The sequence below is a fragment of the Lactuca serriola genome, chromosome 7 (assembly GCF_051521515.1).
Source record: "Lactuca serriola cultivar US96UC23 chromosome 7, Lser_US96UC23_V15, whole genome shotgun sequence".
Lineage (NCBI taxonomy): Eukaryota > Viridiplantae > Streptophyta > Magnoliopsida > Asterales > Asteraceae > Lactuca > Lactuca serriola.
Genome location: NC_136414.1, coordinates 83,459,851 through 83,475,427, shown reverse-complemented (window position 1 = coordinate 83,475,427; position 15,577 = coordinate 83,459,851). Strand labels below are relative to the sequence as shown.

The following is a 15,577-nucleotide window of genomic DNA, read 5'->3' as shown; positions in this document are numbered from 1 at the left end:
CTCTAAGTATGTGAAACCTCTCCCACATATCTCTAAGCATGTGAAACCTCTCCCACATGTCTCTAAGTATGTGAAACCTCTCCCACATATCTCTAAGTATGTGAAATCTCTCCAAGTATGTCAAATCTCTCCCAAATCTCTCTAAGTATGTCAAATCTCTCCCAAATCTCTCTAAGTATGTCAAATCTCTCCCAAATCTCTCCAAGAATGTCAAATCTCTCCCAAATCTCTCTAAGTATGTGAAATCTCTCTCACATATCTCTTTGTATGCGAAATCTCTCCAAGTATGCCAAATCTCTCCCAAATCTCTCCAAGTATGTCAAATCTCTCCCAAATCTCTCTAAGTATGTGAAATCTCTCTCACGTATCTCTTCGTATGCGAAATCTCTCCAAGTACGTCGAATCTCTCCCAAATCTCTCTGAGAACGAGGAATCTCTCTCAAATCTCTCTCGAAATCTCTCCCAACTTTCTATAATCACTCGGGGCATCCCGACCCTCGAATTTGGCGAAAATAGCCCAAGAACGGAAGTCTACGCGAAAAACGGACTTAAGGAAACGAACCCTCTGAACCGAAAGTACTATTCATGAACCGAACCGAAAGCACTATTCATGAGGGTCCGAACCGAAAGTACTGTTCATGAGCTGAACCGAAAGTACTGTTCATCCGAACCGAACCATGCAAGGAGGAAAGGTCCGAACCGAACCATGCAAGGAAGAAGGGTCCGAACCGAAAGTACTGTTCATTACTGTTCACAACAGTACCTTCGGTTCTAGCCTGCCTCGGACCGAACCTCTACCTTCCGCTTCTCGCCTTCGCTTCGGACTGCATCGCTTCGGACCGAGCTTGTTCGCCTTTCGCCTCCCCGCCTCAGCCACCCGCGTCCGAACCTTCGCCCAGAGAACCGAGCCTCGGTCGAGATCCGAAGGGTCTCGCTGGGCAGCTCGGATTTCGCCTATTTTTACATATTTTTGCATTTTAAACCCATTTCTGATTATTTTAACATGGGATTTTCACCCAAAACTTTATTTTTAATTATAAGACCCCTAAATTAATGATTTAATCACATTTTAAGGGTAAAATCTTATTTAAAAAGGAGTTGGTAAAGTACAAAAAGAAGAAGTGTTGACCTTACCTTAGTTATGACGCAAGCAACCCCCTCACCCACTCCATGACAACCCACACTCCTCCCCACCATACCTTGTACTTTTTACCTCCCTCACAAGCCACCTCCATGCTTTGAGGGCTGGATAATCATCCTCTCTCCTCATTTTTCTTTCATTTGTTCTCATTTCACAAGAAGATCAAACTCCTTTCTCTCTCACTTTCTCTCTCTAGAAATCCAAGATTCAAGGGCTGATCTTGAGAGTTTCCTCCACCTTTGGTAAGCATAATCCATTTCCTTTATGATTACCTCTATTATTTCCACTCAAATCATGGATATCTTACACAAACTCCATTATATTTGTGTTAGAGCTTCGAATCTTCAAACGGTTCTTCTAGTGTTCTTGGGTTGAACACTTCTCTTCTTCATCACTTATCTACTGAAATCACACAAGGTGAGTTCATACCCCTACATTTTCACGTTTTCTCAAGTTTTTAGGGGGGGGGGGGATACAAGTTAAAATGCTTAGAACATAACTACATTCTTCTAACAGCTTTCATCAGAAAAGTTTCACTCCATTCACGGACTGTTTTGGACATCTTAAATATTTTTGTTTTCAAAACTGTTTTAGGTGCATGTAGTTCCACTTCTTAGCTTTAAAATGACTACTTGCACATCTCCATACGATTTTTCTACAATTTACGGTGATTTTTACAAAACCGCCTATCATTTCAAACATCAATCCGGACCAGTCTGTGATTATGGACTTTTTCACCCAAGTTAGAGATCATTAAAAATTATAATAAAAATTATGAACAAACTAGACTCATTTTCCAAACTCTCAGAAGTTACAGAACCTGATTTGGACATTTTATGATTTTTCTACAATTTTTTCCAATATCAGTTACAGAAAAGGTTATTAACAGAAAAACACAATAAATTTCATTTCACCTTGTAACATGTCGAGCAAGGTATACATCGTTAGTTGATTATGTGTAGTTGCAATATATGACAAATTTTGTATTCCTACATAGACATACATCAGAAAACACATGGATTTACATCTTCACAAGTATGACAAATATATATATATATATATATATATATATATATATATATATATATATATATATATATATACACACGATACTACGAGGCTATATCCATTAAAATATAAATATTGATAAATTATGACAAGTAAGGCCTATGCTCATTTCCCACGAAATCAATCGATAAACTATAATAGGTATAGTTTAGGGTCATTCATATAACAAACACAATAGTAAAGGTCTTACACTTACATAAGAGTTATTGCCGCTATGGACGATTAAGATAATCTATAATAAGTATAGTTAAGCCATTATACCCCCACAAACGAACTCGTTAGTTATAATTGGTATAGTTATGGTAAATACATATTACAAACAATGTAATAAACTATAATAGGTATAGTTTATGTTTCATCTACTCTAGGAACTTAATTACAAGAAAGGAATTCACCATCACTTTCGATAAGCTATTCATATGCATAGTTCAGGTTCACTAATCTCTATTATTCCCCGGTGAACTATGATATGTATAGGTTATATTCACATTAACACCTCATATAGGTTATATTCACATCACTTTCGATAAGCTATTCATATGCATAGTTCAGGTTCACTAATCTCTATTATTCCCCGGTGAACTATGATATGTATAGGTTATATTCACATTAACACATCATATAGGTTATATTCACATCACTTTCGATAAGCTATTCATATGCATAGTTCAGGTTCACTAATCTCTATTATTCCCCGGTGAACTATGATATGTATAGGTTATATTCACATTAACACATTGTATAGGTTATACTCACCATCACCATCACTTTTGATAAGCTATTCATGTGCATAGTTCAGGTTCCCTAATCCCTATTACTCCCCAGTGAACTATGATATGTATAGGTTATAATCGCAATAGATTTTCATATGGTTAGACTTCAACTATAATCGTTGAGCGTATATGCTTGAGTCATACAAGAATTTAGTCTGGATTGGCTTGGAATTGGTGGTGCCCGCCTTATCTCCTGTTCCTTGTTTGGTTGTGGACCTAGGGCGGACCCATTACATTCGACGTTTTATCTAACCTAAATCTTATATAACTTATATAGGCTGGACAATTATAGGGGAAATCTACGGGTAAATCTAGAATACATCAACGTATCATTTAGGATTATTCTGTTTACACTTAACTAAGAAAATATTGGATTTTCTGGAAATCAAACTTCATTGATTTTAAGAAGGAAAACGGTTTCTACTCCAAACAAAACTCTTATGAACTCACCAACTTAATTGTTGACACTCTTTTTCAAAACTACTTGTATTCTCAGGAAATCAGTGAAACAGGAAAACTTCAGCGCTTTGAGGATGGGACGTTAAACCGTCAACAATTTATTTTTGTCATCATATTGTAATTGATTTTGAAACATGTAAACATATACTTTGATGTAACTTTTTCAATTATATTTATGATGGTTGTATTTACTTTGAGCACTATTATACACGTTGTTGTGATACTGTACATGAAGTCCTCCACCCCTGGACGTTTCCGCCATCCTTGGTTTGGGGGTGTGACACAAATGTTTAAATGTATATCTTTCAGATAATTCACATAAACATAAAATCAACAGTTTATAAATAAAAAGAATATCTCGGTGTAAGGAGTGCATAAAAATTGTGATGGTTTTCGACTCCTACGTTTATCGGGTGTAACTTCTTTGTCATCATCATCATCATGAAAATAATCTACATTTCCCATTATTATAAGTTCGTCTTCATCCGGCACATCATCATCAAATTTGTTCCCTGCATTGTCATTTCTCTCCTCCCACTCCTACATTAAAGATAATACTTTATACTTAATAACGAAATACACATAATTTAATAAGCAATAATATCTAAATAAACAAAATATTAATATTAATGTAACTATATAATAACCTCTTTAACTTCACTATAATCGTTTACATCACACATATCATCATCAAATTTGTTCCCCGCATACTGAGTACTCTCCCCCAACACCTACATTAAAAATATAACTTTTTACTTAATAACAAAATACACTTTATTAAAAAGTAATTATTAAAATCGTAAAGGTAACATCTATAACAACCTTGTCGTCTTGAGTATCACCAAAAACATTTTGAGTTGTATTGTTTTTATTCATCACTTCATCTTGCACAACCTATATTTTCAAATATAAAATATGAACACAGGTATTCATATATGTTAATAAAATTTAATAAATAATGTAGCGTATAACTAACCTGTTCATCATAATTTCTTTGTGACACTGTCGGATCCTCAAAAATAATGTCGTTCCAAAATTGTTCATTATTCACTTCTTCAAAAAAAACCTCTGTAGGAGGTTTTTGTTGATTCATAAACACATGCTGCTCCAGTGCATGTACCCGTTTCAACAACTCGTCTAGCTTGTGTTTCCCACTGCCCCGACCTCTACCATGAGAGCGACCACTGGACGACATACTAGACGAAGATTCGTCTTGTCTCCTAAAATGGTCCCGTACTGGGGATGGAACTGCTTTCCCTTCACCATATACATACTCTTGAAATGACATATAATAAAAAGATGTCATCTCACCATCACCCGGTAACATGTTTTGTCTTGGTGGTAGCCCCTCCTAAAAAATTAAACATATTAAAAATGCATATAAAACTATAATAATCAACTTTATTAATAATAAACAAAATATTTTTAAACCTGCATCTTTGACCAAATCTTGTTCACGTCAACCCATTTCAATTTTTTTGTTCTGCTCCATCTTTTCATCCGAGGCAAGTCTTTATTTTTTCTCAATGCAAATCCACATGCACGAACAGCCGGAATCATCTCATATATCCATATCTACAATTTTGTACAATAACAGTAATAAAAGTTAAAATTAAAATAAAAAATATAACAATAAAACAATTTAAATATAAGAAAATTTTTATACCCTAATTGGAGCCGTAAATCCTGAGACGGAATACTTTAAAGTTTGACCACGCTGAGGAAGTGATAAATAATGATGTATCTTATTCCACGTATCCTCAAGGTCAACAAAAGTAAAATCCCATAGATAGCTACCCCAAGAGAAGCTAACAAAACAAAAAAAAACAAAATTGATTATTATATAAATTATAACTTTAATAAAATAGAACTTTTAACGTAAAGAAAATATACCTATTCCAGAGATCCAAATTCTCAGCCAAAAAAAACCAATCTTGTGGCACCCGATCGTTAACTTCTTTGCCCAAAAAACCTTCACACAAAATGTATATCAAACATACTCTAACTGCATCAAGGTCGTCAAGTGCTAAGAATGTTTGATTTAAAATTAAACTTTTCAGGTCGCCGATTTTCACCGAACTATTAGTATGGTCCGGAAATAGCCGTTCACGCAGTAAACATCTTTTTTTACTGCTTATTAATTTTTCCGACCCTTTTCTCCCAATGTTTTTTGGATACTCCCCAAAATTGAAGCCGGTAATCAAACAAAACTCTTCCGGCCCATAAACCATTTTGGTATTGCCTACTCGAAAATATAAACGTTTTATTCCATCTGGAGATAAAACAGGGTCCGGCCGGATCTGATGAAGGAACATTTTATGAAACAATAAAGCGTCCCCTTGTAAACGAGGGACATTAATAAAATAGCCAAAGACGGTATTTTTGAAAATAGCACGTCGGGAATCATCTAAAACTTCAAAGACTTCCCATATGTTACCGCCAGAGCCTTTTAGGTTCGCAAAGGCTTTCGTATTCATTAAACTAAAATCATGCTGCAAAAAAAAACACAAAAACAAATTAGATAACTAAAAAATATATTTTTTTTAAATATATGATTACGAACTGCAAATACTTTCTTAATTACTAATATATATATTTCCCCGATAAAAAACAATAACATACACATATATAAACAATTTTCCAAGTTATACAACAGATATATATTTCCGATAGAAAACAATATCATATATAAATATTTTCAACTTAAACATATTTTCAACTTAAACGACAAATATATAAACAATTTTTATCTTTCTAATTAAAACTAACATTATATAACCATATAAACAAAAAAATTTAAAAATAAAACGACAACCAAACTAACAATTTTGCAAGTTATACGACTACTTTATACAAATTTTTCAACTTATACGACAAATAAAAACAATTTCTAACAATATATATACGACAAATTTTCAACTTATACAAATGTTATACGACAAATATATATACAAACAACTATTTTGCAGTTTCTACTAAAAAAACTTACAAGATTTCAGGTTATACAACAACTAAAAAAACTACAAAAATAACAAATTGTAAACATTATCTACGCAGTCTCTACTTGTCTCTACTTGCATTTAAACTTCAAGTATACTAAAAATATACTAAAACTATCAATCAAACACAACAAAATTACCCTTTTTTAACACTAAATAATACAACAATTGATAAAAAAAAAAAAAAAAACTTTAAACATTAAGTTAAAATCTAACCATATTTGCGGGATTGTTGACATAATCTTCCATTTTCTTCAAAAACTAGCCAAAATTCCGAGAGAAGCCCAAAGTTAGAGAGAGTTTTTGTGTAGAGAATTGGTGAAAATGAAAAAAAAAAAAAAAACGTTTTTATACCTAAAAATCACCCATTTCGCAGATGAGAAGGTCCCATCTGTGAAATGGGCATCTCATCTGCGAAAGTACAATGTGCTTCAGGCACTTGTACTTTCGCAGATGAGATGCCCATTTCGCAGATGGGGCCTTCTCATCTGCGAAATGGGTGGCTAAATATGTAATCCCGATTTTTTTTGGCTATTTTTGTAATGCAATTAGTATAATTGGCTATTTTTGTCATTTTCTCTTAAAATTGCAATTGATCACGGGAAAAAGAAAAAAGTTATTGAAAAAGGTAAAAATAACCGATTCCTTTTAACTTTTTAAAGTTTGGACTAAAAATACAAATATGGGTAAACCATATGGACCAATTTACTCAAAAAGAAAATATATTACAATTATTTATGTAATTCAAACCAAAATACTCCAATATAATCATAAAAATCGGAAGGAACTCCGTCCAACCACTCTCATTGGCACTACAAATAATCATCCTCTCTTCTCAGTTGTTACTGCTACAATTCATTTCCTTCGTCTGTTCATCAGATCTACTCTCGTTCTTTTCTTTTGCGCAAAATCTTCCATTCTACCTGGAATTGGGGTTTCCGATATACAGAAATGAAGGAAGATTCGCCAAATGATTTGGAGAAAAGCTATTTCGACGTGTTGGGTTTATGTTGTTCGTCGGAAGTGTCACTGATCGAGAAGATTCTTAAACCTCTCGACGGCGTTCACCATGTCTCCGTCATCATTCCTTCCAAAACTGTAATTGTGCTTCACGACGCCGCCTTAATTTCTCAATTTCAAATTGGTAAACTCTTTCTCTCTCACACACACTAAATATATACATCTGTTTGAGAATTAGATTTACGATTTTCATTGAAGGAATAGTTTCAAAAGCTAAAACTGATTTGGTTTTTTGTTTTCATGAGTAAAAAGATCCGGTTATATATGTACACTTAAACACGTTTCTTATCTTTTCGAGACTTTTTCTGAGGAAAAATACCACTAACCAACAACGAAAATTTGAGAATTTTGGTGTATTTTAAGGAGTTTGAAGTTTTTTACAACTTGTTTTTATTTTTTCTTTTACAATTTGTAAAAACGAATATGTAAAAAAAATAAGAATTTACAGATTTACAATTTTACATTAATGAATATGTATATGAAAAGAAAATTACAATTCAACTTTAATCCATAAATTGTTGTGTACGTAAAAAGAATTGTTGTGTACGTATAAGTTTTCATATATATAAAAGGATATTGTGATAAAAGTTGTAAAAACCCTGTAAAAGAAGTTATAAAAATATTTTTAAAAAATTGTAAAAAGTAATAAGCTTGTAGAAACCAAATTATAAAAGTAAATTTTAAAAAGGTTAATATAAGTTTTATATTTGGAAAACATATGAAAAACTCAAATTTATCAATAAACTATCTCAAATAATTTTTAATAAATCTAATTTATAAACTCCTTTAATGATCTCACCAAACACTATATTAAGGTAAGTTGCATAATGATAGTCTTATTGGTCTATTTGTCTGTGTCTGCTGACCAAGCGGGAAAATATCAAAACAAATTACAAACGATTGTGTATAGAGAAAATAGAGTACCATTATTTTATAATTTATATTATATTAAAATAAATAGCTGAGATCATCGAGTTATTTAACACTAGTAAATGTTGTTAAGTTAATAGTCAATAGATAATTAGATATATTATGTGACTTAATCAAATATCTAAAATTGAAAAAATATATGTATTTCACAAATAGTCCTTGGGTTTTTTTTTTGGTATGGGTCATACACACAACTTTTTCACTTATTTCAAAGTTTTATTTAGATCATCTCTGAAACATAAGGTTATTACATTAAATTGGTAAAAATGGTATAAAAATGGTGGTGTATTTAAAGTTTTCTTAAAGAACATCTTCGACCACACTTTATTTTTACAATTACTCTTTATTTATAGAGTGTAAAATAAAGAACGACTTCAACCCAATAGATAAAGAACGATTTCAACCCAATTCTATTTATACTCTATAAATAAATAGAGAAATGAATAGTTACACTTTAAATTTAGAGATATATTACATTATTTGTAACACTAAAAAAAAATATTGCAGGTCCTTTTTTCCAACTTTTATGGATTTTCAAAATCAACCTTTGTATTTATTAGTATTTACAAACTGTATAAAAGCTGTTTTGCTAAATAATTAAGAAAAATACTAAATATTAATAAGTCTGAAATATATAAATTAAATTAAATTTACATGATAAATTAATATCAACTTGATTTATAATATAATATCATAAATAGCAATATCAAATATATTATTATTATTATTATTATTATTATTATTATTATTATTATTATACAAACAATAGATAAAAGTTGAAGAAATCCCATTTTATATGGATGAACTTTGATAAATCTGGTGTTAATGAACAACACAAAACAATATTTGGTGTTATATATTCACCAACACAAATTTTGGTGTAAAACTTAGATATGGGTTATACATACAAATACAAGTATATAAAAAATATATTTTTATATAAAAATACAAGGGGCTATTTAATAGTTGCTGGTTAAGTCAGATTTGACAGAGTCCTTGAATCTAACCGAGTAAGTGACATAGCAAAAGAGCTAGGACCGAGTCACAAACTTCTAAGTGTGATACCAAGCTGTCCGAGTCAGACTCAGCCTCTTACCACTTAACCACAGAGGGATATCAAACAACCCCTTAGATAAAACATGTAAATTGGTCTGAAATTGGACCAGAACCGGAACCGAAAAACTGAAAACCAAATGAGCCGTAAACTAAGAACCGAAAACCAGACTGAATACAACTAACCAGTTCGGTTCTACTAAGAAATGTGCTATCTAAGAAGATGTTTGGAACCAGAACAAGAAAACCAGAAACCGAATAAGTTGTGAACGAAGAACCAAGAACCGGATCGAATACCACTAACCAGTTTCCACATGTTTCGGTTCCAGTTCCTCTTCGGTTCCAATTCCTGGTTTTTCGGTTAAAAATCTCATCCCTACAATCAGTGGCGGATCCTTTTAGGGGTTAGGGGAGGCCATGGCCCCCTGCTTTTTAACCTTCTAATATCTATTTGTAAAGAATCACTTCAAATGAACAAGGACACAACGAAAACACAACTTTTTTCAGAACCATTTTGAAGAAAAACTAATATTTCAATAAAATATTTTAGTACCCGAGCTTCCTAATTTGAAGGAAAACTTATCCACAAAAACAGAAGTTTAAATTTTCAACTACAGTATTTAATAACATCCTGAAGAAGAAAAAGAACTAAAAAGCCCTCAAGATAAATCTGAAAACGTTGCCCTTAACCATCGTGGCTGACACCATTTTCTCGTCCTCTTCGTCATTGTGGGTTAATTTCTTCTCTAGTCTGAACATTTGAGTTACTAAATGTCGACACCCCTTGGGGTCTCCGCCTAAGAACTCTTGTTTCACCTCTTTAGCCTTGTATTTGTAAGTCCAGACTACCTCTTTCTTCTAGGAAGATGTAGTATACTAGTATCATAAAGGAGAGCCCATGACATTGTGTATCGTACTGGGTTTCTATATTTATTGTTTTTCTATCTAAAGCACCACCTTATGTAGCAGACTATAGTAATAGCTTTTGACTTTTTAAGCCAATACCATATGATAAGGGTTGTGCTATAAGTACCCCCTTAGCTGATTTTACCCCCTAACATTAATCTAATCAAACTTTTATATTTGATTTGACATCATTTTTTTTTTCTTTTTTCCCTTTTGTTTTTTTTGTTGTTTTTTCTTTTATTAATATTATTATTATTATTATTATTATTATTATTATTAATCAAACTTTTACTTCGATGTTTAATACTATTTTTTTTACGTTAATGAAAAATACATGGTTAAAATAAGATAATAATAATAATAATATATAAATTAAAAAAGAATTAACAAATAAAAATGTTGTCCGAATTTTAAAATTTTATATGAAATTTATAACAATAATAATAATAATAATAATAATAATAATAATAATATAACTTAAAAAAAAAAATTAAAAACAACTAAAAAACAAAATAGGAAAAAAAAAACAACAAAAAGACAAAAGATAAAATTAGGGGGTGAGATTGGAAAAGGAGGTACTTATAGAAAAACCCTATGATAAATGCTTATATATTTGTTAGTAATTTGTTATTAAAAGACAACTTTTTTATTTTTTTTGCTTAGATATTTTAATGCGTCTATATGCTTGAGCTTAAATAGTGAGATGTATTCCATTTTTCTTTAAGTTTTTTGTATTTCTACATTATTTGTGTAATTAGGTTTTGAAAAAACACATAAATATGTAAGTAAAAATATGTTTGGAAAAATAAAACAAAAAGTTACATGTGCTTTTACAAAAAAAAAATATGAAAAAAATACACTTAGATCAAACCTAATTTTTCATCCATAGTTAATTTAGTGTTCAAAACCTAGCTAGCTGATAAATTTAAAAAACCTACTCATAAACGAAATGTATAAATGTTTATCGATAAGTCAAGCTACCAATCAAATTTTAGTTTCGGTTTTGGCCCCTGCACTCCTAATGTTCGTGTTCCGTCCCTGCCTACGATTAGAATGCACTCATGCATGCACTCAGGTTTTGTTAAACCCAAGTATGCCTTGGCCAACTGTAGCAGCTTTTTATTTCAAACCTGAATATTGTGTTATTTACAAAAAAAATCGTATTAAAATTTCCTACATGACACTTTACTTATGTATTAAACAAATGATAATTATTTCTTTTTTCTCTTTACCCTTGCTTGATTTAGTTAAGGCGCTTAACCAAGCACGATTAGAAGCAAATGTGAGGATGAAAGGAGTTCAAAGCTACGGAAACAAGTACCCAAGCCCATACGCCGTCGTTTGTGGTGTCCTCCTTTTGCTTTCATTTTTGAAATATCTTTATTCTCCATTTAAATGGTTAGCACTTGGAGCTGTCGCTGTGGGCATTATACCCTTAACTTTGAAAGCCTTTGCATCTCTACGAATTTTCAGATTCGACATCAATCTTCTCATGCTCATTGCAGGTAATACATTTTTATAAGTAATAACCATATGAATTAATGATTAAAACGAAAATGATAAAAATCTAAATTTCAACTATATTATTTTTATTCATTAACATATAAATCAATTTTTATATGTTGCAGTCGCAGGATCCATTGTCCTGAAGGATTACTGGGAAGCCGGCACAATTGTTTTCTTATTAGTTATATCCGAATGGCTCGAGGCTAGAGCAAGTCACAAGGTTTATATAATTACACCCCCCTCTTCTGAAAATCAATATTCCTAATTTATATTTTAAAAAACAAAATGATATGTATAGGCGACTGCTGTGATGTCATCATTGATGAGCATAGCTCCTCAGAAGGCTGTATTAGCCGACACTGGTGAAGAAGTCAACACTAGCGAAGTCAAAGTCAACACAAGACTTGCGGTCAAAGCCGGGACCATGATCCCCATTGATGGAATAGTCGTGGAAGGGAAATGTGAAGTCGATGAAAAAACCCTAACTGGTGAATCGTTTCCTGTTGTTAAACAAGTAGACTCCATCGTTTATGCAGGGACGCTCAATCTAAATGGTATGCAATCATTCTGCATATATATATATATATATATATATATATATATATATATATATATATATATATATATATATATATATATATATATATATATATATATATATTTTTTTAAAGATATTAATTTGATTCGGAATTTTTTATTTTATTTTTTTATTTCAGGTTATATTAGTGTTAAGACTACTGCTCTTGCTGACGATTGTGTGGTGGCAAAAATGGGAAAGCTTGTTGAAGAGGCTCAAAATAACAAATCTAAAACTCAAAGATATATAGATGAGATAGCCAAGTATTACACCCCTGGTAAAATTCTGTTATTTATATTTTCTTTTTTGTTTCTAGGGATTTCTCGTTAAATATTTTGTTTGTGGTTTTTGGGTTTTGCAGCTGTTGTTGTGGTAGCTGCCAGCTTGGCAGCTATACCAGCTGCTATGCGAGTTCACGACCTGGAAAAATGGTATCATTTGGCATTGGTTGTTTTGGTAAGTGCATGTCCATGTGCACTTATCTTATCAACTCCAATTGCAGCATTTTGTGCATTGTCAAAAGCAGCTACATCTGGACTTTTAGTCAAAGGCGCTGAATACCTTGAAATACTTTCTACTGTTAAATTTATTTGCTTTGATAAAACCGGAACAATCACTAAAGGAGAGTTTTCTGTCTCAAGCTTTAAACCGCTCATTCACAATGACAAATTGCTATACTGGTAAATTATTATTTATGATTTCTTACTAATATGAAGCTGTGTTTAAAAAAAAATAATAAATAATTTCGACTCATTTAATTTGATAAGGGTTTCGAGCATCGAGAGCAAGTCTAGTCATCCAATGGCTGCGACACTTGTGGACTATGCACAGTCTCATTCAGTCCAACCACAACCAGACAATGTGGAGGAATTCAAAGATTTTCCTGGAGAAGGAGTTTACGGGAAGATAGATGGGAAAGATGTTTATATCGGAAACAAAAGGATCGCCATTAGAGCAGGCTGTTCACAAGGTGAGAATCAATAATTAATTAATTAATTATTCGAAATTATATTTCTGTTGTCTAATGTAATTCTTGAACAATTAATATTCTCAGATCTTATCAGTGATGAAAGGAATGAAGGGAGGTCGACTGGGTACATATTCGTAGGGTCTTCACTTTCCGGAATCTTTAGTTTATCAGATTCATGTCGAATCGGAGTACGTGAAGCCCTCCAACAACTCAAATCAATGGGAATTAAAACCGCCATGCTCACCGGAGACTCTCAATCCGCCGCTAATCACGCACAAAATCAGGTAATTCAAAATCAAATTTCCCATTTTTTTTCCATTTCTTTCGACTCAATTTCTGAATTCACAGTTAGGAGGAGCATTAGACATGGTTCACGCAGAACTTCTCCCACAAGATAAAGCCAGAATCATTAAAGAAATCCAAAAGGAATCCCCGGTAGCTATGGTGGGAGACGGGATGAACGATGCTCCTGCTTTAGCCACAGCAGACATCGGGATCTCAATGGGGGTGTCAGGATCCGCATTAGCAAATGAAACAGGACACGTGATTTTGATGTCCAATGATATCCGGAAAGTTCCGGTAGCTGTAAGGCTTGCGAGAAGAACACGTAGAAAGATATTTGAGAACATTTTCATTGCTATGGTTACTAAAGCTGCTGTTATCGCATTGGCTATTGCTGGACACCCGCTTGTTTGGGCTGCGGTTCTTGCTGACATGGGAACCTGCTTACTTGTCATTTTCAACAGCATGCTTCTGCTACGAGGTACAAATTCAAAAAACAGGAAAAAGAATTCGGGTTCTTTAGGTAACAATGCACAGTGTACATTTAATTCTATGGTTGAAGAAAAATGTTGTGACGTGGGTGGTGGTTGTGATTTAAATGTTAAAGACGACTGTTGTAGTTCAGAGGTTGAGGCAAGTTGTTGTGATGGTGGTGGTTGTGGTTCAGAGGTTAAAGCCAAATGTTGTGATGTGGGTGGTGGTTGTGATTCAAAGGTTAAAGACAATTGTTGTAGTTCAGAGGTTAAAGAAAGTTGTTGTGATACGAGTGTTGGTTGTGGTTCAAAGGTTAAAGATAATTGTTGTAGTTCAGAGGTAGAGATTAAAGAAAGTTGTTGTGATGGTGGTGGTTGTGGTTCAAAGGTTAAAGACAATTGTTGTAGTTCAGAGGTAGAGGTTAAAGAAAGTTGTTGTGATTCAAAGGTTAAAGATAAGTGTTGTGACGTACGAGAGCAGATGCGATTGGTACAAGGAAAAGGAACACACGGGTGTTGTGATGATGAGAAGGACGAAATACAAGAGGTAAAGCCAGTGGTACAATCATGTAAAGCAAAAAAGTCCATACAAGAAACAAAGTGTTGTAAGGTAAACAAAGATTTGGAATCACAGATTTGCGTTAAAGAGCAAGGAGAATGCAATAATAGTAATTCCTACATCAAGTTGGAGAAAATGGTTAAAAATTGTTGCAGGAGGCGTGGCTTGAAAAAGAGGAATGTTGTCAGTGGGTGTTGCAAGAGCTTTGCATACAAATGTTGTCGGTATGGACGCTTATCAGAGATTGTGATCGAGTAAATGTTTTCCAAGATTTCCCACTTATATATATATGTATGTATATAACATGTACCATTTATATGTATATAGGCCTATGTATTTGTATTATAGTAGTAACGTTTCTATGTATTTTGTATTTGTATTCAAGTTATGACATTTCTATGTATAGTAGCTTTTGTATCTATATTCAAGATTATAAGTGATATGTTAGAAAATGGTTTATAAACTCACAACATCATTATTATCGAAATTATTCGGGGTTTACATTTTTCGATTGAAAGAAATAGTGATGAGAACTGTGAACATGGGATACAATACAGCAAGACCGTGTAATTTGGCTATTGAGAACAAACATTAATATGTAGACCTTAATTATTATATTAAGGCAATCAGACAAAAAACAAATCCTAGAATCAACAAATAAAAACACTCCATCGACAATTTGTACATGGTGGTGTACCGCCTTTGAATTTCTTTTCCTAACCTTGGTTGTGATTTGTTTTTATCGTTCTTAGTTTTAATCTAAGAAGTGTTGAAGGTTTGTGGTTTTAATTATAACATGGTATTATGGCTTTGGGCGAAGCATTGATTCCGATTTCATTTTTGATTTTTTAGTTTTACAAA

The 15,577-nt window shown here is 32.6% G+C and overlaps 1 protein-coding gene across 1 annotated transcript; it reads left to right on the top strand.

Annotated features, from left to right (window-relative positions):
* The first annotated feature begins 7,211 nt into the window (after positions 1–7,211).
* Positions 7,212–15,179, top strand: LOC145063034 (putative inactive cadmium/zinc-transporting ATPase HMA3). The gene is made up of 9 exons (XM_079010635.1): positions 7,212–7,584; positions 11,597–11,854; positions 11,978–12,075; positions 12,154–12,409; positions 12,572–12,709; positions 12,794–13,112; positions 13,200–13,402; positions 13,487–13,686; positions 13,751–15,179. The coding sequence occupies exons 1-9, from the start codon at positions 7,392–7,394 to the stop codon at positions 14,972–14,974; spliced, it is 2,889 nt and encodes a 962-aa protein (XP_078866761.1). The 5' UTR covers positions 7,212–7,391; the 3' UTR covers positions 14,975–15,179.
* The last annotated feature ends 398 nt before the right edge of the window (positions 15,180–15,577 follow it).